Source organism: Delphinus delphis, chromosome 7 (genome assembly GCF_949987515.2).
Source record: "Delphinus delphis chromosome 7, mDelDel1.2, whole genome shotgun sequence".
Classification (NCBI taxonomy): domain Eukaryota; kingdom Metazoa; phylum Chordata; class Mammalia; order Artiodactyla; family Delphinidae; genus Delphinus; species Delphinus delphis.
In genome coordinates this window covers 88,940,952-88,965,488 of record NC_082689.1, presented here as the reverse complement: position 1 = coordinate 88,965,488, position 24,537 = coordinate 88,940,952, and the positions used below count along the sequence as shown (strand labels likewise).

General features: G+C 34.2%; 1 protein-coding gene across 1 annotated transcript in view; it reads right to left on the bottom strand.

Annotated features, from left to right (window-relative positions):
- Positions 1 to 24,537, bottom strand: part of LRP1B (LDL receptor related protein 1B) — a 1,457,034-nt gene that overhangs the window by 318,184 nt on the left and 1,114,313 nt on the right. Inside the window, exons 42-43 of the mRNA XM_069540814.1 lie at positions 14,996 to 15,185; positions 11,317 to 11,521 (exon numbers count right to left, since the gene is read on the bottom strand). Of these exons, the coding sequence (XP_069396915.1) occupies positions 11,317 to 11,521; positions 14,996 to 15,185 (395 nt within the window). The remainder of the gene's footprint in view (positions 1 to 11,316; positions 11,522 to 14,995; positions 15,186 to 24,537) is intronic.

The following is a 24,537-nucleotide window of genomic DNA, read 5'->3' as shown; positions in this document are numbered from 1 at the left end:
ACCCAATAACAATAAGAGTTCCATATTTGGGGGAAAATGTGCTAGGCACTGTGAAGACCAAAATTGGGATAATTCCTATGCCAACTCTCCTAGAAATTCAGAATCAGGAGAGCGAGATCCAAACTAGGATTTTAAATATATAGATACAGACATACAGATATAGATATTCTCATTTAGCATATATTCAATTACACATTGAGTAAACTCTCCTTTATGTTTCTAACAGCTTATTATGGTAAATCCCAATTTTGATTACACATGAAAATCAACTGGAAACTAAAATTAAAACCCATGCCTCTTCCAGGAATTCTGATTTAATTGTCCTGGGGTGGAGCGTGGGGGAGGGCTCAGCTACTGTATTACACAAAAGCTCCCCAGGAGATTCTATTGCACATTTGGCATTAAGAAATTGTTCTACTTTTTCTAGCATATCATTGACAAATTAAGAAATGTATGCTCTTTTCTCTTGCCCAAGGCAGTGTTATTCTGGGGTGTTTATTTTTTATTCAACTAACAAGCCCTGTAATGTTCCTTCCATTCAGCAGCCCCAGCGGTAGAAGGCCGGGTCAGCTGAATAGTCTCAGTTTTCCAAAATGGCCAGTAGAACCACATGAAGTGATTTGCCCTTCCTTCCTCACTTGTGCTCAGCTCCAGTGCCTAATTCTGGAGAAAAACACCTGGATACTTTGGCCCTCAATGTCTGGAATTTCCATCTTAGCAGGATAAACTATTGACTATACAAATTTGCAGCTGCTACATTAGTGGTCATAGGATTCTGTTTGAATCCTGGTGGAAATACTAGCCTAAGAATCTGAAGTATTGCTTGTTATTAACAGTTCCCCTTTTCGTATGAATAATTTAGTCTTACTTCCAAGATATACCTTTAGTTAACACTATTTACATTTCCCCTCCATTTTTCTTTATTATTTCTTGATCTTTAATAATTACACAATAACTCAGCTCCTGTATCTTACTAACTTCATTTAGTTTTAAATATTAGCTTGTCTTTTTAGTAATTGAACAACTTAATTGAAAATTATTAAATGTATTTTACATGTTGATGGCCAGCCATATTTCTTTTGATGATTTGTTCATATCTGCCAGTAGAAATTATTTAGCATTTTAATTTTCATTAGCTTTTATATATTCTCAAAGGTTCTCATGTAAATAAAAGATCTCATTACAATAATCTTGCATCTTAGGGCCACAGCAAACATCTATTTTTCTGGCTAAACAATTTTGTCCCCTTACACTAAATCAAAGTACTGTATAACTTAATAGGTTGCCCTAATGACTTGGCTGCTGGGAAGCTCAGGAATAAATTTACTCTTTTGTTATTTATTTACAGTCATATTATACCTGAGCTTTTATTGTAAACTACTTTAAATAATTTTTTAAATAATTGAAATAATAATTAGTTAATTGGTTTTAATCAGTTTGCTGGCATTCTAAATGTTTTCAAGAGCCAAACACAGAAAGAAAATTCAAGATATTGTCTCAAGCTTAAATAAATTCATGTTGACTTACATGCACGTAAAACTAATAAGAAACACATTAAAATCAGCTAAAGAACAATTCAAAAGTTTAATCAGGAATTCAGAGAAGAGAAAAATTCATGTAAGTTAAATCAGAATTTCCTGAATTTAAATATAAAAATTTTTAATCTCTTACTCTTCCCATATCTACTAATTTATTTCACCAAAGAAAATATGTTTTAAACTTTTTTATTTGCTTATCCTTCTGTTCAGTTTGCAAAGAAAAATAATCTGAAAGCATTATGCTCATTTATACATATAGATATAGAATAGGTAGATATAGATATGGATAGATACACACACGTGTGTGTGTGCAGGATGGCTTTCCTTAGCTATCTGTTCTTTTCATCTTTGTATTTAAATTTCTACAATGAGGCAGGTGGGACAGGTGGCTACTTTTGAAAATTCTGTCTAATGCCTAACAAATTGAAATCTTCCAAGAAATATTAAATCAATCCATCAGTATCAGCATCACATGCTGAGGGAACACCTGTTATTTTCTGGGTGAATACACTAGTTGCCCTGGATACTGACCATTATTCTCCTGCAGGAACACATCTCTATGGAGAGAGTCCAGCTTCAGTAACACTTTAATTTGCACGACTAACCAAGCTGAACCATCACTGAAATGTATGTGGATTTAAATCAAAGGGATTGTGGTAAAACTAAACACCATTAAGCCTACTGCAATAACATTCTTACCTTACGAAATAGGAATATCAGTTGTACAGCTTTCAGAAAATTACTCTGGATGGCTGAGGCCTTTGAAATATATAAGTTTTGATTTTGGTCTATTTTTTTAAGTAGTTTACTTTTTCATTTTTTTCAGGGAAACATTGTTATAATTTTTCTTTCAGTTTATTCATCCATTTACTCATTGCTTCAGCAAATATTTGCTGAATACAGCAATGTACCAGACTTTGGGCTACTTGCTTTGGAGAGACAAAGATGAAAAACAAATTTTACTCTTCAGATGCTAGTAATCCTATAGAAGAGGCAATGAGGTAATTTATGATTTAGTCTAATTGATATAATTCATGCTCATATAAATTTATATGTGTGTAGTGAATATCGTTATACAATTTTTAATTTAGTTTATTTTTTAATTTTCATTATTCAAGGGGAGTTTTATAAGATTTAATATTTGTCGACTGTTGTCAGGTAACAGGTTGCATATAATAAAAGCTAATTCTTCAAAATATCCTCTGTGAGGCATAAACTATTAGTCCTATTTTACAGAAGAAACTAAGGCACAAAAAGGTTAAGAAAATGCCCCACGATTATTAAACAATATGTCAAGGACGCAAGTTTCAAATACATGTCTGTTTCTACAATCTAACCTTGTTAATTTCTGCCACATCATACTGCTTCTTGAAAGGGAGTATGTTCTCTTTTGTTATTAAAACTGTTAAAATTTAACTGTTTGTTAAAATAAACAATATGTGGCATCATTTATTATGCATATTAATGTGTGAAAAGATATATCCAAAGACTGATCTAGTTGAGTTCCACATAACCAACGGTAGAGTCATAAAAGGTTAAATTTGGAAGAAAATTTTGAACCTAGCTCAATATGTAGAGCCTGAGATTCAAAAAGATACACTTAATTGCTAAAGATCATACATCTCTTTATAACCAGAGCCAGGAATTAAAACAATTTAATCTAACACCAATTTCACATTTTTCCCCCTCCCTTCTTATTCTCACTCAGGCACCTGTATTTGGCAATGTCATAATCACCATATGTACTTTATTGTATTCACTCGGTGATAATGTGTACACATCATAGAGTTAAAGATGATAAAATTTAGACAACACAATTCATCATCTTTATTTCCACAACCTTTGTTTCTCTCACATGGAGGACCAGTGTTTCAATGTCTTTGGATTCTAGTAAATCATGTCACATCATGTGTGATTTAATAAATCTTACCTCAATTAGATCTACTGTCAATACACAGACAAACATTTTGCTGTTTTAGAGACTTGTAGAACATAGCTTATATCTTTAAAAATATTTTATAAAACAATAAATATGAGGCATATCCTTTTTTCTATTTTGAATTTCTAAAAATCTATAAGCACACTGACTTCCGCTTCTGGGAAGATGGAGTAGACATATTTTCTGGATTCCTCTCACTAAGTACAGCTAAAAAACCTGGAAAATATATATAAAACAAATATAAGAAGACTGAAAGGTGGAGAGGAGAAAGCAGCCCAGCTATGGACCTTGGGACTAAGGAACAACACGGTGGTGAGTTCCGGGGGTTTTATTTTTGCCTCATATATCCCAGACTTGGAACTGAATAAGCTGGCAACCCAGAAATGCCAAAATGCTAAATGCACAGAAAAGAACAGAAGCCTGCTCTCTGAAGCCAAAAGACCAGGCAAGATTCTAACTAGTAAGGTAGAAAATTTTAGACGGTAACTGCTCTACTCTAGGCAAATACCACATTAAAAAAAAAAAAAAAAAACTGTGACCCATCCACACCCCCACCAGCAAAGGCCAAGTTGGGAGACTGGACTTCCACCCACACCTGGTAGTAATGCCGGACCCACCCCCTCCCCACTAGAGTGGTGTCAGAAGAAGCACAGAGGAGACTCTGGATTTCCATGTCATCGGTGGTAATGAGGTCACCTCCACAGTGGTGACAGTGGACACCCAGTGGGGAGCTGGAACTCACATCCCCATCCAGAAGTAGAGAAGTCCCAATTCTGCCTCAGATGTCAACCAGAGGCTAGGTGAGGGACCTAGGCTTCCTCCTCCACCTGACGGTAACAATGCAGGAGCTCTTACTTTCCTCTGCCAGAGTGGTGTGTCAGAGAAAGCCAGTTAAGACAAAAGGCTTCAATAAGATTCAGAACTTCATACAGTAAAACAACAATGTCCAGGTTCACTGGGTGACAGTGTGTTAATTTGTTCAATCTGTGTTTTTCACTTCATAGATACTGAATCTCCCATGAAATAGGTATATTTCATGTCATCATTTTTAATTGATTCATAGAATTATATTGTCTTATTCTTTCCTTTTTTATTACATTTCTATTTATTCATTTATTATCCTTAAAGATTAGAAAGTTATTAAGATTATTTAAATATTAGGAAGTTGTTAAGTTCAGATTGTAATCTGAATAACTATTAATATCCAAGGACACTTGAAATGTATAGAAGATAATACTGGATATAATAATCTGAATATTGAATGGTGCCTCTTTAATTCAAAGATACATCAAAGGCAATAAAACACCTGAGTTTTCAGCAGCCCTACAGGATTTGGTAGTCAATGGACTCATTTGTAATATACCTGACTGCACGCCTGTTATACAGCAGACAATGGATACAGTCAGTTCCTTATATTCCATTGGCTCATCTGTTAGAATTCAAGTTCACAGAATGCTTCCACTAACAAACAGACACTCTTCCTTCTTGGCTATGGTCCATCTAGCTGTTGACAGGCCCAGCATCCCATGTGTTTGAGGCATTAGAGACAGAGTAGAAAGATCACTTGCTGTCAGGAGACTTTTCTTCATATTTAATTTAAAACAATTTTCCATCTTAGTGATGTACAATGGAGGCAGTCACATTCCATGTAAACTGAGGGATGGCTTCACTTCATTTTGTTTAGAATTTTATCAAGAACTCATTACCAATTTTGAAAATACATCACCCAGGGCAGCACTGCTCTCAGTACTTGAGTATCCAGTACAACACACCGGATATGAGTCTGCCTTCACAGCTGTCACATTCATGATGATTCCAGGCATAAGTGAAAAGATCTTGATCACTTCCTCATGTTTTCTCTCTTATTTTTGTACATTTACATATTGGAATATGTCCTATTTTATTATAGATTACTTTATATTTATTTATTTATTTATACTTAGATATTAATTTGAGTTTTGAAAAGTTATCTACCTATATATAGATATAATACAAAATTTCATTTTCAATAGGAATGGGAATGTTATAGAACATTTTTAAAATAAAAAAGGGACATTGGGGGACTTCCCTGGTGGTCCAGTGTTTAATACTTCACACTTCTACTGCAGGGGGTGCGGGTTTGATCCCTGGTTGGGGAACTAAGATCCCCACCTGCTGCACAGCTCGGCCAAAAAATTAAAATTAAATAATAATAAAAAAAATAATAAACAAAATAAATAATAACAATAATATTGGCTTTAATAAAGAGCTGGGAATTATAACTGACATTAGATATTGGACACAGGAACATTAGAAATTAATGTAGCCTTTTGGGGTCTGAGTTTCCTAATTTGTGAAATAATACTGGATTATTCCAGTTAATGGTGGAAAAATTTCCAGTTCACTTAACTTTTTAGTGACTACTTATGCTGACATTGATTTTTAAATCAAACATTTAAATTCTTAAATTAAAATGTTTTACATGTTTTATAAAGTTGAAACCACAGTGCCTTTTCTTTGGTGACAGGATATGGTTTTGAACTGACTAATTCAAACTTAACATGTCGTCAGAAAATTCACTTTTCTGGGCATCAAAACTTATTCTATAAGTTTCAGAGTTCGGGCTCTCTAGGTTTCATAGCATAAATAAAACTATATTGTCAAAAAGAGTAGATAGCATAGACATTTACAGATTAGGTAGAAGATATAGATGGATGGATAGATAGATATATAATAGAGAGAGAGAGAGAGAGAGAGAGAGATGATAGATAGATCTATTTCTTGATTCATTTATGGAATGAAATAACTGATTCTATAAGGAGAAAGAAAATATTTGGTGCCATAAAAAATAGGACATCAAATATTCTTGTGTTTGATCTTACTTTTAATTGACTAATTAAAAAAAAACTATTTTTCCTATTGTCAGTCAAAAGAGTTCATGTCATCAGAATGTGTTTATCTAGAAGACAGATTATCCTGTATCCTTCTCATTCTAAAGATAGGTCTTAGGACTTATTTTTTCTGCCTGGGAATACACTCTGAAAAAAAACCAAACCAAACCAAAAAAAAAAAAAAGAACTCTGGACAAAGTTTCTAAAAGAATGTCAAAAGTAAGAAACATCAGCAATTGCAATTTCTAGGAATATAAACAACATCTCTTCTGGAAGGGTTTGTGTCACTCAGGTAGCAGATGCCTTCCAAGAAATGATTAACACTTACAGGGTAACACCAGAGAGAAAGGCTATAATCATGCTGTCTTAGCCCCTGTCAACATTAGTTATTGTTTCATCTACTGGAACAACAGATATAGAACAGAAATAAAAATAAAACAGAATGAAATTATTATCTGTTTTTTTCCCTAATAACTAGATCACACAAAAGCATTCAATTGTATATGGTTAGACAGAGAATGCTTTCCTCAATAAAATTTATAGGTAGGACCACCATACAAGTTAATGTGTATTTAAAATTTTAAAAAAACCCAGCCAATTATTGTATATTTTTATCAATACAGGTCAGATTTAAACTGTGTGTACCTGTATTTTATTATGACCTCACTATAAGATGAAACAGAAAAATAAAATCTAACTCTGAGTTTGACAAAAGAAATTAAACCTATGAATGAATTTGTTTAGCTAAATATTATCACATAACTATAATAGAAAAGGTAAAATGTATTTTAAAAAACATATTTTTTTTCTGATTTCTCTTTTGATGTTTGAAAGGATCTCTTTCCCTAATCTACTGATTAGTGATGGGTTCTATAATATTCCTCTAATAAACTAAGTGACTGGTAAATAGTATATCAGTATTTTTCAAATCCCTACAAACACTTAAGCCCATGGCATACCATGTTAAAAAAAAAAAAAGATTTCCTGATAAGAACAAAGCTACATAACTGTGTTCCATTCTAAAGATTTATAATGTACATGAGCATTTAAAGGCTTTAAGATGTAATGCAGGAATTAAGCCTATCAGACTGTTTAAACCAGAGTTTAAAAACAGTGCTTGACCACAGTTTAATTCCTATGGAAATTCAAGAGAAGAAGGGCTCTTCAAACACACTTTGGGAGAGGAATAGCACTGTACTGACTTTGTAGGCTCAAAATGCCTAGATTTACAAGAATCTCTCCAAACTTTATCAATTAACTTAATAAACAGCTTGCTTTCTTTTCATTAAAGAAGATGCTTTCTCAAATATTTCAGATTTTAATGTCTAGCTTCTTTCCAATCTGTCACCTCCCCTGGGGATATCTGATCTCTCTATATGCTCTATGATCATCTGTGTCATCCAAAGCTAGAAAATATACATCTATGCAAAGGAAATGTTTCTTTCTGAAATTATTATTTCTCTGGCCACTCATTTATATTGCATTGTCTCAGTTCTTTTTGACTTTATAAATTAAACAATGTTTTACAACTCTTCTTATATTTCTTGGCATTTTAAGTCTTTCATAGACTATTTTAACCTTCTATATTTTTACTTCCTAAATGTCATTCTTTTTAACTCCATGATTATACCCCATCACACATTTCTGCAGTGCCTTGTATAGTGTATTCCAAAAATGTAAAAATGAAATTCATTATGTTGGTTACTTGATCTATTTTAAATATATATGTATACATGCATGTGTATTATATGTATATATGTGTGTGTGTATATATATATATGTAATTGGATGGATATATATCAATTACATTAGTATTTTTGCCCAAGGGGAACCATATAGGAGTGAGGAACAGACATAGTAGGAAACACACACACACATAAACAAAAGGGCCTGGTACAGAGAGATCGAATGAAGATTAGAATGAATGAACTGGTTACATGCAAGTTTTTCAGATAAGGAGCTCTTAGGTTCTGTGAGGATTTAAAAAGAAATCTGTTCCAGAAGGTATCCTTTGATTTCCAAGACTTCAACTCAAGTGGATAGGCACAAATCAAATTAATAATTGATACTATTCACACTTTTGTACATGTAATTAAAAATATAAAACTGGGGAGTGAATGGATAGGGTATTAGACAAATTGGTCCACTTTTTCAACAGTTATCAGATAATAGAAGAGTTTTTAGAGTTTCTGAGACTTCTATAATATTATGCCATATCCCCAGAATATTTTTTTCAGAATAAGTAGTATTTCTTTCTTCCTCAGGAAATATCCTTTTTTAAAATCTTGAAACATAAGCCAGATTGCATATTTAACCTTTTCTAAAGATAATAGGAGATGACCTAGCTCCTCAGTTATACTCTCAGCCTCAAAATTCTACGCTTATATTAGTAAAAGATTATATAAACAGCTGATTGTTCACGAAAACAGGCAATTTAAAGTGTAATAAGTATTCAGAAATTCATGTCAATTAAAAAATGGAATTCAGGAACAGATAACAAGTTCTAGTTGTAAAATCATGACTAAAATATAGGAAACAATGGATATCACAAAGAGTATATAAGTTGGTGGTAAATTCAAGGTACCCATGATCAACACTGGCAATAGAATCTGGAAAACCAGCAAAATAGTGAGATTCATGTAAGAACATAATAAACATTGAAATATTTTCCCAATTTTTAGGCCCAACCAGTAAAGCTGGTTGGTAAAGCTGATTTACTGGAGAAGAGGAAAAGGATTATGTAGTTCTAACTTTGAGACAAAATGGATCAATGTTGTATGGGGGAATACACCCGTATCCTTTAAAGTAATGTTCTCTACTCAACATTGTCATCTCTACAGGACAGAAATCTTTCTGTCCAGCTTTACTGGCATATAATTTACATATAACATTATGTAAGTTTAAAGTATAGAACATAATGATTTGATATATGTATATACTACAAAATGATTACCACAATAAGTTTAGTTAATATATCCATCACTTCACATAGTTACAATTTTTTTTTGGCGGTAAAAACTACAAAAATATACTCTCTTAGCCACTTCAAATGTACAATATAGCATTGTTAACTACAACCAGCCAGAAATTATCCTGGTTTAGACTAGGATGGGAAATGGAGAGCTGGAATCATAACCGTGCATATTTTTTTAATGTCAAAAGAAAGCCTTTGAATTATTTAGATCAGAGCGATCTGATTACTGGATCACCTTGAGTAGCTATAAGTATCGTACATAACAGTAGACTGAGGAGGGAAAAGAAAACCATGTATATAAAAAATAAGTTAAAGTGGACAAAATGTTGTTAGAAGGAGTTACAGAAGCATTTTCTGTATTAGGCCATAATAAAAAATAATACCATATCCAGGATAATGATTTACCTATTTTTCAAAAGCATCACCCACTAAGTTCATTTAGGATTTCTTTGCTGTATTCTGAGCCATATATTTTCACACTATATCCTCATAATAACCCTGAAATTTGCATGTCGGAAAACTAGAATTCATAAAGACTAAGTAATTTGCCCTAGGTCACATGGCCTTTAATTGAAAAGATAGACCAAGAATTTAGGCAAAGAATTCTTTGATCAGAATTATTACCTTTAGCACAAACTGAACTCATCAGATCTTAGCTGATTATTTCAATTTTCCTTAAGCACTCAACTGTACTATATCACTGCTACTTGAAGTATCCACTCCACAATTAGATGAGGTGCCTATACTAGAATGTAAATCAATGCATTTGTTCCTTCTTCAAGAAACTCACACACACATACATGCACACAAACACATATACATATCTATATATACACACATACATACATATAGGCAATATATGTATATGCAATATGCACATATATGTATATATACATTTAGTTAGTTGCCCTAAGATAAATATCTATGTTACACTATATAATATAACATGTGTATATATACATATTTAATATTATATATGTATGTAAGTATAGATATCTATATCTATATTACATATAATATGTAGATATATACGTACAGGTATATACTCAATTGAATTAAACAGTGTGTTTAATGGTATAAATCAGGTGTTAGCAAATATGGCCTGCTGTTTGGTTGCCTGCTTCTGTAAATAAAGTTTTATTGAAATACTGCCACAGCTATTCATACGTATTCTCTATGTTGCTTTAATACCATAAGGCACTGTAGTTGTGATAGAGAAAATATGGCCCATGAAGATGGTCCTTCCAGAAGCTCAGTGGAAGAGCTAAGAGCCTCAGGATCATTTTGTCATTCAAGCATGCACTGGTGAAGAGGGGCTGGGGTAGATTCCTCCAGTGGTGTAACAAACCAGACCCTACCCTTCTAAACCCTGAGTTTTCCCAGATGCCAAGGGCTACCGTCCTCATAAGATAAAGTGAGGCACTGGACGTTCACCATTCTACAGGCCCTAAATATCTCCTGTAAATGTTCTCCAGGGGCAGCATAAAGACACTCCCAGTAACATATTATTTGGAATTCAGAGAAAAGAGACAGAGAATGAGCCTGTGAAAGGAATTCCACTCTTCTCTCTTCAAAGCTTCTGAGGTTGCTTTGAGGACCCAAACACAGACAGAGGATCATTTCATTACTTTCCAATGTTCTTTTATCCTAGGGCAGCTAACCAATTTCATTTCACATTTTAAAAAATTATAAATAACAATGAAGTTTACGCAAATCACTGTAACAATACCAATTCAGTTCATAACTAGGAGAAAATCAGTTATTGTTTCTCCATAAGAGTTGGACTGTCTCCATGGTAGCAAATGCACTTAAGAAAGTTTTCAAAATTTTATCTGCTGTTTTGTTTTTCACTGAACAGATTAATCAGTTGTATTGGTTCGAACAATTAGCTATTTTGAAATCCCTTAATATGCATATTTTAGGCACTATAAAGCATGTATTTTCCAAATGTATCATTTTCCAAATCCATAATCAAGAAATTCTCAGTTAACTTACATGTCTCTGGGATCCATCATATTCACACCTTTCAATTTTTCCTAGGCTGCCATCTGAGAAATACAGCTTCTCTGCACGGTGGTCAATGGTGAGTCCATTTGGAGTGAGTATGTCTGTACTGACCACCACTTGAGCATTTTTCCCAATCAGAGTAGCTCTCATGATACTTGGATGCTGCTCATTCCAGTTGGTCCAAAACATTAAACTAATTAAAATGAAAATTGTGGTAATAGATTAAAATTTTCATTACCAGTAACAACATTAGTAAAAACATGGCAATGTCAAATTATTTAAAAAGAAGCAAAATTATTTATCTCATATTCTATGACCCTTGAGGAAGTTTTAGTAATAAGGGGAAATATGTATATTATAGTTGCATATATATTTTTCTCAGTTTCTTAAATGACCTGGAAAATATTTCTGAAAAACAATTATCTCTCAAATAGTAACTTAATTAAACTGAATCAGTTTGATGCATAGTAAAGATTTATTTTAATCAGGGACAAAAATAGTTATTTTAAATTTTCTATGAACTTCAAATATACTCTAACTTATTATTATAATGCTTCAGCAGATCCTGTGTTGTTATCATTTTGGACATCGTTCTTAACCTAACAATATTTCTCTCCTTCAGTTGGTGAAAATCAAAATCTCTCTCTCCTTCTAGGTTTGCTTTTTAAATTCTGCATTCTTCTCTGTTTATGTTTTAGAGCAATTACTAAACTCCTATATTTATTTAATGTCTTTTTTCCCTCCTTTGTTTATCAGTGTGATTTTTCTATAAATTACAGTGCTGTTTCTAGAATTCCAGGGGTCACTCTCAAATCCTTAAACATAGTATCTGTTACTTACAGATTTTCTAGAATATTTTAAATCAGTGTTTGTCAAACTATTCTTTGAAGAAGGCCTAGGAGTCTATGGAAGCCTTTAAAGGTCACTGGAAGAGTGGAGAGGCTATAGGGTTCCAGTCTCCAAGACCTGCTTTTACTGAAACAGCTCTTCTTTCTCCCCCTTTATATTTAGGAGTATCCCTAAGAGTTTACTTGAAGATCAGTTTTTGAACTGAAGAAAAGAAGAAAAGAATGGAGGGAGGGAGGGAGGGAGGAAGGGGAGAAGGAAGGAAAAAGGGAGGAAGGGAGAGAGGGAAGAAAGAAAGGAAGAAGGGAAGGAGGGAGGCTGACAGGCAGGCTGCTATACATTTTGAAAATATATGTTTAATAAATACAGAGAAAAACTAATTGGAATAATATTTCATATTTACAACAAGATTGCATATATCATTCCTATGTAAAGACATGTAAAGACAATGTAGGATTATAGCCAACATAATTATTCAATATATGTTTTTTAAGTATTATGCAAAAACTTATTACTAGACAACACTCAACTTCACACACACACAAAAAAACCTTTCTACTTGCTAATTAAAAAAAGTAACCCCACCAATTAGGGAAAGCTGGGTCATCTATGCTCTTTATTAAAATACTTCATAGCATTTTTTTTTTTTTTTTTTACTTCATAGCATTTTAATCTATTCTGTGGAACATAAAAGTGTTCTAAGTGAGAAAGTGTCAAAATAGTTTGTCCTATGAATCAGTAAATTTGCCAAAAAAAAAAAATGGCATTCCACTTTCTTAAATCATGCAGCAGTTTTAACCACATCTTGTAACTTTTAAAATGAAAAATTTAGTTTAAAAAGTTATCCAGGGCTTCCCTGGTGGCGCAGTGGTTGAGAGTCCGCCTGCCGATGCAGGGGACACAGGTTCGTGCCCCGGTCAGGGAAGATCCCACATGCCGCAGAGCGGCTGGGCCCGTGAGCCATGGCCGCTGAGCCTGTGCGTCTGGAGCCTGTGCTCCGCAACGGGAGAGGTCACAACAGTGAGAGGCCCGTGTACCGCAAAAAAAAAAAAAAAGTTATCCAAATAATATGAGGTATTAAATACACAATTTATTTGCAATATTTTTCTAGATTGTGGGCTTTAGACGTACAGAATTTCCAAGGTATTAGTACTTCTTTAGTTTCACCCTTTCACATATAAGAAAACAAAGGCCAGAGAGCTTGAATATTAGTTATAGTTACAGAGCCAAGTTTTGAACTCAAGTAGTCTTTCATCTAGAAATTGATTTGATTTTAAAATTTCTGTTAATCAACTAACATATGAAAGTGATTTGAAGGTGTCATTAATATGTTTAATGATAAAAATATTTTTATACTTTAAACTTTAATTACATATAATTTTCCAATTAAAATACTTTAGTGTGTTTAAATCTAATTTACAGTTCACCATATATAAGATGAAAGTGTAATTTTAGACTATGTAACTGATAATTATAGGATAAAGCACTTATCAATTAAAATTAATCATGTATAATATCATCAGTGGTCTCCCTCATGTTTACCTGAAAATTGTCTTATAAATTCCTTTGATCAACTTTAGGATATTTATTATTGTCCTAAGACTCTCCTGGTGGATCAGTGTAGCTGACTCAACAACAAGCCCTACTGATAGGGCAGTGGTATGAGCAGAACTAGCTCTGCCCAGGCATCTAGAGGCCTGTGTCCACCTGAACTAAGTAACCAAATCTGTGTGAGGAGTCAACCTTCTCTTCACCTGCATCTCTCAAACTTTAGAGTCTTAATTTATAAGTTCAATATGTTTAATTAAATAAAGTAAGTCAATTCTCATCTGTAGTTCTATAAGAGTATCCAGATTGAGTTATTCTCACACTGAGTAATTCATGTGCTCTTTTCTTCTCTCAAGTGATCAGGGTTAGTGTTTATCAGTCATTGTTTTTTATTCTTCTATTTTTCTTCAACACACCTAAAATAAGTTCTTCTATTTCTGCTCAGTGAAACCAGATTGGTCTAATTTCTGTGTCCTTGTTTCGTTTAAGAGTAAAAGCACTTTCTAGTAGTTAACAAATATTCCTACCATATTGCATAAGAGTGAAACTCCATAGACATATTTGTTTTCTACTTAACCTGAGCTTCATTCTTCAGTTTTCATATAATTGTGTTCTTTATAGCATCCCCCGAAACATAACTTTTTTCTAATTTGTTTTATTTTTTATACATTTTATACTATAGCCTGAACATTTTTTCTTGCCATGAATTCTTCATAAGTATTATTATAAATACCTGCACAATATATCATCAAACCAATGTGGACCATGTAGACTATTGTCAAGTATCTCATGTTGAAATTATAGCTGCACACAAAGATCTATTGCTGTTATTTATTTCCTCTGTATTTCAATTGGACAGATCCCCAATTGTTAAAATTACTTAATTGAATTACAGAAACACCTTTTAGGTTTCAATACTTGTTAATAGTGTTATTTTTGTTTCAAATTTATGATTTCAATCAGTGATGCATTAATTTCTTTTACATATATGAAAAATGTCTATTCAATCACAGTATTGTCTCTATTTTTCCTTTCATCCTTCAATTTTGTTTTTACTGAATCTCTCATGGAGGTGATGCCTGGCATTTAAAGAGTTCAGATTTCAATTATCCACATTTATAATAAAAAAGAGTCTTATAAAAAACAGTTTTATGAATTGTGAAAAGAGAACTTCAAAGGAAATCTGTATTTTTAATGCTAATTCTCTTTAAAATTAATATAGCTTTGATAGTTTTTGACTTATAATTATAATGAAGAAATACAAATTTCTTACTTTTGGCATTCATCTAGGGCTAGCACATGAGGATGGTCATCCTCTGACATGGCAATGACGGCTTCCCTATCAAATGCTCCAGGCCGAGTCTGGTCCACTGTGTGCCTGGTGATAGATGAGGTAGTGGAGCTGGTCCAGTACAGTGTATCCCAGGCTCTGTGATAGGCAAGTCCTTCAACAGAACCCACATCTGATAGGGGAAAGAAAAGAAAAAAATTATACTTTTATCTACAAAAGACTTGGCTTCTGAACAGAAAAAGCAAAAATATAATAATTATGATGCCTATGTAATGCTACGTAATGCCTACAATGACAGCTGATTACACACTGTAAAACTGAGCTGTGAACTGCTCATGGAGAATTTATACAAAAACATGCGTTAAAGACTGAATATTCTTATCCAAAAAAACCTTAATTAAGTAATTGCCTTTTATTTAGGAAAATGGTGGCTCTCTTTTATTTTGACATTTTAGTAATTAATTTTCAAAAAGTATCCAGTGTGCAAGAATTTAGCGATGCTTTTGAAAATCATATGTCAGAGATACCATTTAAGTACAATCATAATGAGTTTTATCTTGATACTATATCTAGAGACATCAAGGAAAAACAAACACATCAAAAACTACAACAAAGTATCAAAAAGCCAAAATACAACTCTACACTTGCAACTATCAAACCATGGTAGAGAATGTTTTAATAAGTTAATGCAATGATTTTTTTTATTCTATTCGACTAATGTGATACAAAAACAAAAGAAAATAAAATTAATTGTGACCTAAGGCATGCTTTAATGTTGACAGAAAAAGATAAATGGTAGTACCCATAGTCTAATACATAAAAGTGACAATATGAAAAACAAAAGTACTTCTTTCTTTTTTTTTTTACATCTTTATTGGAGTATAATTGCTTTACAATGGTGTGTTAGTTTCTGCTTTATAACAAAGTGAATCAGTTATACATATACATATGTTCCCATATCTCTTCCCTCTTGCATCTCCCTCCCTCCCACCCTCCCTATCCCACCTCTCCAGGCGGTCAAAAAGCACGGAGCTGATCTCCCTGTGCTATGCTGCTGCTTCCCACTAGCTATCTACCTTATGTTTGGTAGTGTATATATGTCCATGCCTCTCTCTCGCTTTGTCACAGCTTACCCTTCCCCCTCCCCATATCCTCAAGTCCATTCTCTAGTAGGTCTGTGTCTTTATTCCTGTCTTACCCCTAGGTTCTTCATGACATTTTTTAAAATTGTGTTTCCAATCACTAGGATAACATAAGTGACTGGTTTATTTTTCATAGAGGTGCTTTGAGTACATCTTTAAGTATAACCAAATTATTAAAGTTTTTCCTTCATATTGTCTGTTTTTCTCAGAGTTAGTATTCTTAGCATATTTAATTTAAGAAAGAATATATATATGTATATAACTTTGGCAGTCATCCTGAGAAATTAACATTATAACAGGCAGAGTCTTTCTATTGCTTTTCTCTTAAGGAATCTCAAAAGAATTATTAAGCTCTTCTGGAAACAGGTAGATGAAAAGAGCTGTTTTCAGGTTTGAGATGGGTAAATGTTTACTTTGATGGTCAGTAAGATTTAGTGGGAGAGCAAAACAATATTAAAACCTTTTGAACTACATTTCTTGAATGTTATTAAAATTTTGTCCTTTTGTTCTTTTTCTACATGCAACAGAGGAAAATCCACTAATGATAAAATTAATATCTGCCATTTATTGGACACTGTCTTTCTGCTAGGAATTGTGTAATTGGTTTGCATACATCACTTTATGTGTAAATCTACTCTGTGAAGTTAGTTTTATTGTTCCTCTTTCCTAAGAAGAAAACTGAAACCTATGGTCACAGAACTAATAGTATTGAAGCAAGATTTTTAACACAGGTCCATGTGCTTCTGTAAGCCTACATTCTTCAGCACCATTATTTAGAGATGGATTTATAGCAGCTATTGCTTATTCTCAATGTACATCAAGCTGGAACCAAACAAATGATTCATTAGATTCAACTTGTCTGACTCTGGGTGAATTGTATCACTAGTAATTTACCATGAATAACCTCTCACACAGTCAAGAAAACTACTTATAAGAAATTAATATGGGTGATTAGTATGGAAGCCTAGGCCAGAGATGATGGAAGAAAACATTATAAAACACAATCATAATAAAATCCATTAAGCTTTGCTTATATGAATCATATGGTATTCCTATTTGAGGTGAGTAGGTGGGAGGTTGATAATGGTCAAAAGTATTTCAATTATTAATTAATAAATCATCTATTCCACTGTATTTTTAGCACTTTCACATCATTTCAGAAATGAAGCCAACTCTATTTGTATTATAAGCAGCATTCCACTCTTTCATCATCCACAAATAGAATGAGAAATGGCATGGCTCTGAAAAAATCCAAGCAAATCAAAATTATTAATCCATCCTCATTTTGTATCTTCCCCTTCCATTGACTTTGACAGATCTTCTTCATGGCCACTTTTTCCTGCCAAATCAGGAAGAAACCACTTGGTATTACCATTGAGATGAAACAGATGCTTCTTTTCTATGGCTGACATAGTTCCAAGTTTACTAGAGTACATAATACATCTCACTGTCCAGGTATAATCTCTTTTGTTTTATTTTTTTGTAACAGATGACAACCTGACAGTACACTTAATCATAATCTGGTGCTACATTTTAAAATATTTATCTCTTAAAAAGGTATTTAGGGGACTTCCCTGGTGGCGCAGTGGTTAAGAATCCGCCTGCCAATGCAGGAGACATGGGTTCGATCCCTAGTCCGGGAAGATCCCACATGCCATGGAGCAAGTAAGCCCATGTGCCACAACTACTGAGCCTGTGATCTAGAGCCTACGAGCCACAGCTACTGAGCCTGTGTGCCTAGGGCCCATGCTCCGCAACGAGAAGCCACCGCAATGAGAAGCCCGCGCACCGCAACGAAGAGTAGCCCCTGCTCGCTGCAACTAGAGAAAGCCCGCATGCAGCAATAAAAACCCAACACAGCCCAGAACAAATATAAATAAACTAATTAATTTTAAAAAAGGTATTTAACTCCCTATAAAAATTATATTTGTCATTAGCAAATGGCCAATTAAAACACAAATGACACACCATTATATATAAAATAGATAACCACAAAGACCTACTGTATAACACAGGGAACTATACTCAATATTTTGTAATAATGTATAAGGGAAGAAAATCTGAAAGGGACTATATACATATATTTTTTAAAATCATGAAAATATTAAATTTTAAAATCATGAGAATATTTTAGTTGAGATAACATAAAGACATTAATGTCTATTTTATGATAGATATTCCTTCATATTATCTGTTTTTCTCTGAGTTAGTACTCTTAGCATATTTAATTTAAGAAAGAATATATATATATAACTTTGGCAGGCATACTAAGAAATTAACATTATAACAGGCATCATGTGATACGTGTGTGTGTGTGTGTGCATGAACACTAAAGTTCCTGAATCAGTTGAACAGGTAAAATAAGTACTTTGAGTCACTGGTCCTGGCAGATAATACGTAGTCTGAAAACTAAAGTAAAATGCCTATTTATTCCATCAACCAGTCCTGAAATATTGAACAGAGTAAATTAATACAGAGTTAACTCAAGGATGTAGAATACAGCGTTGGACCTCAAGGATGTAGAATAGGCATAAGTCAGAAAATAACTATTATGGTGCTATTTTGGCAGGTAGCCAAGGACTTCATAGAGAAAACACCTTCATCTCATCACCACTGAAGAAGAGAAAACAGCTCCTTCCTGCCTGTGCAGTGTTGTAAAGGCAGGATAAGAGTCTACAAAATGGGAAAGCCAGTGAAGTATTCTTGGGAGGGAGCCACATGTACAAAACATTGCCAGTCATATGGCTGGAATAACCGTCACAGATAAATCCTATCACAAAGTTAACAGGAAATAATATTTATCCCAAGGACATGCTACAACTGTAATGGCCTCCCTGTTGAAAGTATAATATTCTCTTATTCACTGGCTTATTTTCTAAAGCCAAAGAATATCAGAAAGTTTGTTGCTGGAAATTATGTCAGTAGTATGAAGCATCTCAATCTTGTCTGGAGGATCTCAAGACACAGAGAAGCAGGCTCAGTTTACAACCCAGGGACAGAGCTTAAAATAAAAAGTTTCTGGACACAACATTCCACATATATCTTACTATATAGTTTCCAGAGAAACAAGATTCTGGGTCCAGTTCACACTCCAGACCTGATGCTGAACTCTAGAGAGTACACATAGCCTTGTTTTACTTTAAGCCTAACAAAATATTACTTAAATTTTGCCTAAACTCACCTTTTTCTAAAAATCCTCTTATAATTACTTTTCCTTCTCTTTTGGGATAGGGGTGAGATAAGCTACAGCTCTTCTGGTGTACAGTTTCCCTCATTACAATGAGCCAATATTTGATATGGCTAATCTACAGGTTTACTTGACAAAATCGAAAAGACTTTCATCATAAAAATACTCAACAGACTAGGAATAGAAGTGAGTTTCCTCAAATTGATAAAATCAACCTATTAAAACAAACAAACAAACAAACAAAAAAGGCTTATACCTTACTTAGCCATGAAAAAAATGAAAGTTTTCTCCCTAAGACTAGGAACAAGATAAGATAGTCTACTCTTGCCTCTCTATTCAGCATTGTACTGGAAATTCACTCAGGGTAATTGGGAAAATTTTTTAAATTAAAAAAAAAAAAGATAGAAAGGAAGGAAGGAATATCATCCTTCCAATCTGGAATATCATTCCAGATTGGAAAACAAGTAAAACCATCTCTTTTTGCAGATGATATACCCTTAGATATACAAAATCTTAAGCAATTCAGTAGAAAATTATTCGAATTATAAAAACAGTCAACCAGGTTGCAGGGTACAAAGCAACATACAAAATACAGTTGTATTTTTTATACAGTAGCAATGAACAATCAAAAAATGAAATTCAGAAGACAATTCCATTTATAACAGCATTTAAAAGAGTAGAAAATATGACAGGCAAATAAAATTAGAAATAACTTTAGCAAAAGAATTATAATCTTAAAACTTCTACCTGAAAAACTACAAAACATCACTGAAAGAAACTAAAGACAAAAAATGGAAAAGTAACTTATGTTAATGACTGGAAGACAATGTTATTAAGATTGCAATAGTTTCCAAATAGATCTACAGATTCAGTGTAATTCCTATCAAAATCCCAGATGGCTTTTTCCCAGAAATCAACAAACTGATCCTAAAATGCACATGAAAATCCAAGGGACTTAAAATAGCCAAAACAATCTTTAAAAAGAAAAACAAACTTAAAGGAGTCAAACTTTCTGATTTTAAAGTTACTACAAAGGTACAGTAGTCAAGATAGTGTGGTACTACCGTAAGGATAGACATATAGATCAGTGAAACAGAATCAATAGTCCAGAAATAAAACCTTATTTTTATGGTAAATTGATTTTTGAAAAAGGTATCAGAAAAATTCAATGGTGAAAAAATAATCTCTTCAACAAATGGTTTACAATGACTATATATCCACATTCAAAAAAATAATGTCCTCATACCATACACACACATCCATTCAAAATGTATCTTAGACCTAAATGTAGAAGGTAAGCTACAAAACTCTTAGAATAAAATAAACGTGGGTTAGGCAAAGCCTTCTCAGACATGACACCAAATGCATAAATGACAAATGAAATATAGATAAGCTGGACTTCATCAAAATTAAAAACTTGTGTACTTCAAAAGACACCACCAAGAGAGTAAAAAGTCAACCCCCAGAATGGGAGAAAATATTTGCAAATTATTTATGTGATAATGGTCTTGTGTCCAGAATATATAAAGAATTCTCACAATTCAATAATAAATTAACAACACAATGGAAAAAATGAGCAAATAATTTGAATAGGTATTTCTCCAATGAAGGTATACAAATGACTGATAAGGACATGAAAAATGCTCAACATTATAAGCCATCAAAGAAACACAAATCAAAATCATACTTCAGATCCACTATGATGACTGTAATCAAAAAAGATAAGTTTTGACAAAGAAGTGGAGAAATTGGAACCCTCATACATTGCTGGTGGGAATGCAATATAGTACAGCTGCTTTGGAAAACAGTCTGGCAGTTTTCAAAAATTTAAACATATAGTTATTACATGATGTAGCAATTCCACTGTTACATCTATCCAAGAAAAATGAAAACATATATCCACATGCACACAAATGTTCACTGCAGCTTTGTTCATAATAGCCAAAGGCAGAAACAGCCCAAATGTCAACTGATAGATACAAGTGATTAACTAGATGGGTTATTTTTACTTTTCTAACTATTGAACTGGTGAATGGATTGCAATAGATTTCTATGCAGATTGCCTACTATAAATTAGACTTGCCACCCCTTTGTCTGGAGACTTTAGTCATTTTCAGGGTTTTTTTACCCACATTAATTTGTATTAATTAAATTGTATTAATTATTAATTCAATAAAATGATTATCTAAAAGATCTTTTAGATATAGGCTTTTTAAAAATCTCCTCAGATTATTTAAGGTCATTAACAAATCACACACCAAGACTGACATGTACCAGTAAAGGGTACTGCCCAATGTCTGACCTGAACAAATGACATCCATTCAGATTGACCCAGTACAGACTGCCAAATATGTGGAATGTCAGCCCTGATCAACCCTAATTACAGAAATAGCTTTTACCTGTAGACTCTGACCTAAATTTTTATGTTCTTAAATCCTTTAACTGTTAAAAAGCACAACATTTTTTATAGTCTAATTTACTAAAAACTAAACAAATTAAATATCTACATTACAGTCTAAAAATTTAAACAATGAACAGTTCTACTGGAAAAAATGTGTTTTTTTTGGGTTAATTAACCACCTAAACAATAGAGAATCTGCTGAGAATTATTAGGAGTTCAGTAAGATGGCAGGCAATAAATAAATAAACCAAAACCCATAGTTCTATTATGTGCAAAGTAACTAGCTAGATATATAATGGAAAGAAGATGTCAATCCAAGTAGCCACTAATGATGTGGGTTCCAGTGAATGAACATGTTAGGGAACCATGGACCAAAACCACCTGCCCTGGCCAGACACAATAATAACTGCTTGCACGAGTTACCTCACAACAGGAGGTCCTGATAAGGAACTAGGAACTAACAAGCTACCACTAGCCAGAAGAATTTGGGAGGGGCCAAAAGGAAGGAGGAGACACCAGCCATAATATGTCCTGCCAACCTCTCAGAAACCTTCACACTGGAATCCACCTTGGCTGTGAGATGTGAGGGCCACCAGAAAGGACTTAATCAGATCACTTATGGGTATAAGCAAGATGATTGGCCAGAGACAACCTGGAAACTAACCCCATTACCATAAAACCTGAGACTGTGAGCCATGTGGCAGGGCAGTTCTCCTGGGTTCCCTTACCCTGCTGCTCTCTGCCACGGTGCTCCTTCCCAATAAAGTATTTTGCTTTGTCAGCATGTGTGTCTCCTTGGACAATTCATTTCCAAGTGTTAAAAAAGAGCCCACTAGGGCTTCCCTGGTGGCGCAGTGGTTGAGAGTCCGCCTGCCGATGCAGGGTACATGGGTTCGTGCCCCGGTCCGGGAAGATCCCACATGCCGCAGAGCGGCTGGGCCCGTGAGCCATGGCCGCTGAGCCTGCGCGTCCGGAGCCTGTGCTCCGTAACGGGAGAGGCCACAACAGTGAGAGGCCCGCGTACCGCAAAAAAAAAAAAGAAGAGCCCACTCTCGGGCCCTGGAAGGGGTCCCCTTCCTGCAACAAACATATCTATAAAACTGCATCACCCTTCACCATCTGAATTCGACTCTTCTTGTGCCCAAAGTATTGCAATAAAGCTACCTTTCATGAATGTGGATCCGTTAACTTCAGGCCCTCAGCCCTCTAACAAGAGGAAACCCAACCTCTCTGGAAGACTTTTTATTTTTGCAATCTATCTCTAACAAAGACAGGCTTTTACTATCATCCCAAAGGTTAATTCCCTAGAACTAGAGTATCTCAAATATTTCCATGTTAAAAGAGAGTCTTAGTTTACACTGCATAACAAAGGAGACCTATTTACTCTCATTCCCAGAACAAAGGAACAATTTGCCCTAAGGGAGTATGGAAGCAAATTGAAACGACTTGAAGCTGTTAAGTAACAGTGTATTTTTTTTTCTTAATCTTACTCCTTGTGTTTGGGTTTTTTTTCCAGATTTAGAAACATTCAAAGTCTGAATATCAACCTGAACTCCTGACTCAGCTGAAAATTATATTGACTCAAACAGGTCTCAACAAATGCCTCTATCTTGTGTCATCACTAATGTAAGCCAAGACATATAAGAGATGAAAAAATTGAGCATATGGGTAATTATAGTTGTGTCATTTTGTCACCAAGGCTATTGCCCCAGAATCATACCCCTGCCCCTCCCTCAAATGGAAACCAATTGCTCTTATCTAAGTTCCAGGGGGAAGCTGCAAAGAGAAAAACAAGAACTGATTATAACCAGCTAAGCCCCAAATGGTGGAAGATTTCATTTCCAGTAGACCTTGAGCCTCATTATATGGACACTGTAATACATTAGCATGCTAAATGACACACCCACTAGCGTCATGACAGTTGACAGTTGCCATGACAACAACAGGAAAAGCTCAAAGGAGTGAAAATGAGTGTTGCCTCTGTTCCTGTACAAACCACACCCCTGTTCTCAGATAAGTCATGAATATTCCTCCCTCTCTTTCCAAATCCCTCTTTTACCTCGACCCTCCTATGTATATGGTGTCTCAGCCCAAACTGAATTGAGAAGTTGATGTGCAAACTAAGTTCTCAATTCTCCATTCTCTACCACTGAATAAAAATTATGCTGTTCCAGTCTCAGCATCGGTTTTGTGATTGGCTGTGCAAATCCGAGCGGAAAAAGAATCTCTCCAACAGAGACAAATGGACTTGGCCTCAGCTAGGACCCTGGCACGGGTTCAGGCAACCAGTTCAGTAACAAATTCTTCAGGAGTAATTGGAGATAAGCACTGACTCAACCTAAATGAAGCCAACATTGGTATGCCAAGGGCTCCCAGGGAAGGACAAAGACCCTATGGTTTCTAAAATCCTCAGTTACATCATACTTCATCCTCCAGGGCAAGGTGAGGAGATCTGATATGTACAGACTTTCTTTGAGAAATATAATTGCAAGGTGACTTGGAACTCATCCTCATTTCCTTTGTGAGAAAGTGAGGTAAGTCATCAGGCCAAAATCATAAACCAGAACATTCTTGAGAAAGAGGTGTATCTGCCCATCCTCAGGGGTCTGGATAAGATCCATCATTTCCCTTAATGAATTCATACTCTGTAAAACAATCTCAACTTATAAACAATTCACTTATAAACATTTAGCATAGACAATAATTTCTTCATATGATATGAGAGAAATTAGGAAAGTTTTGTTACCCATACTAAGACCCTGGTAAACTTTCAAATTTCTCTAAGTCCATTATT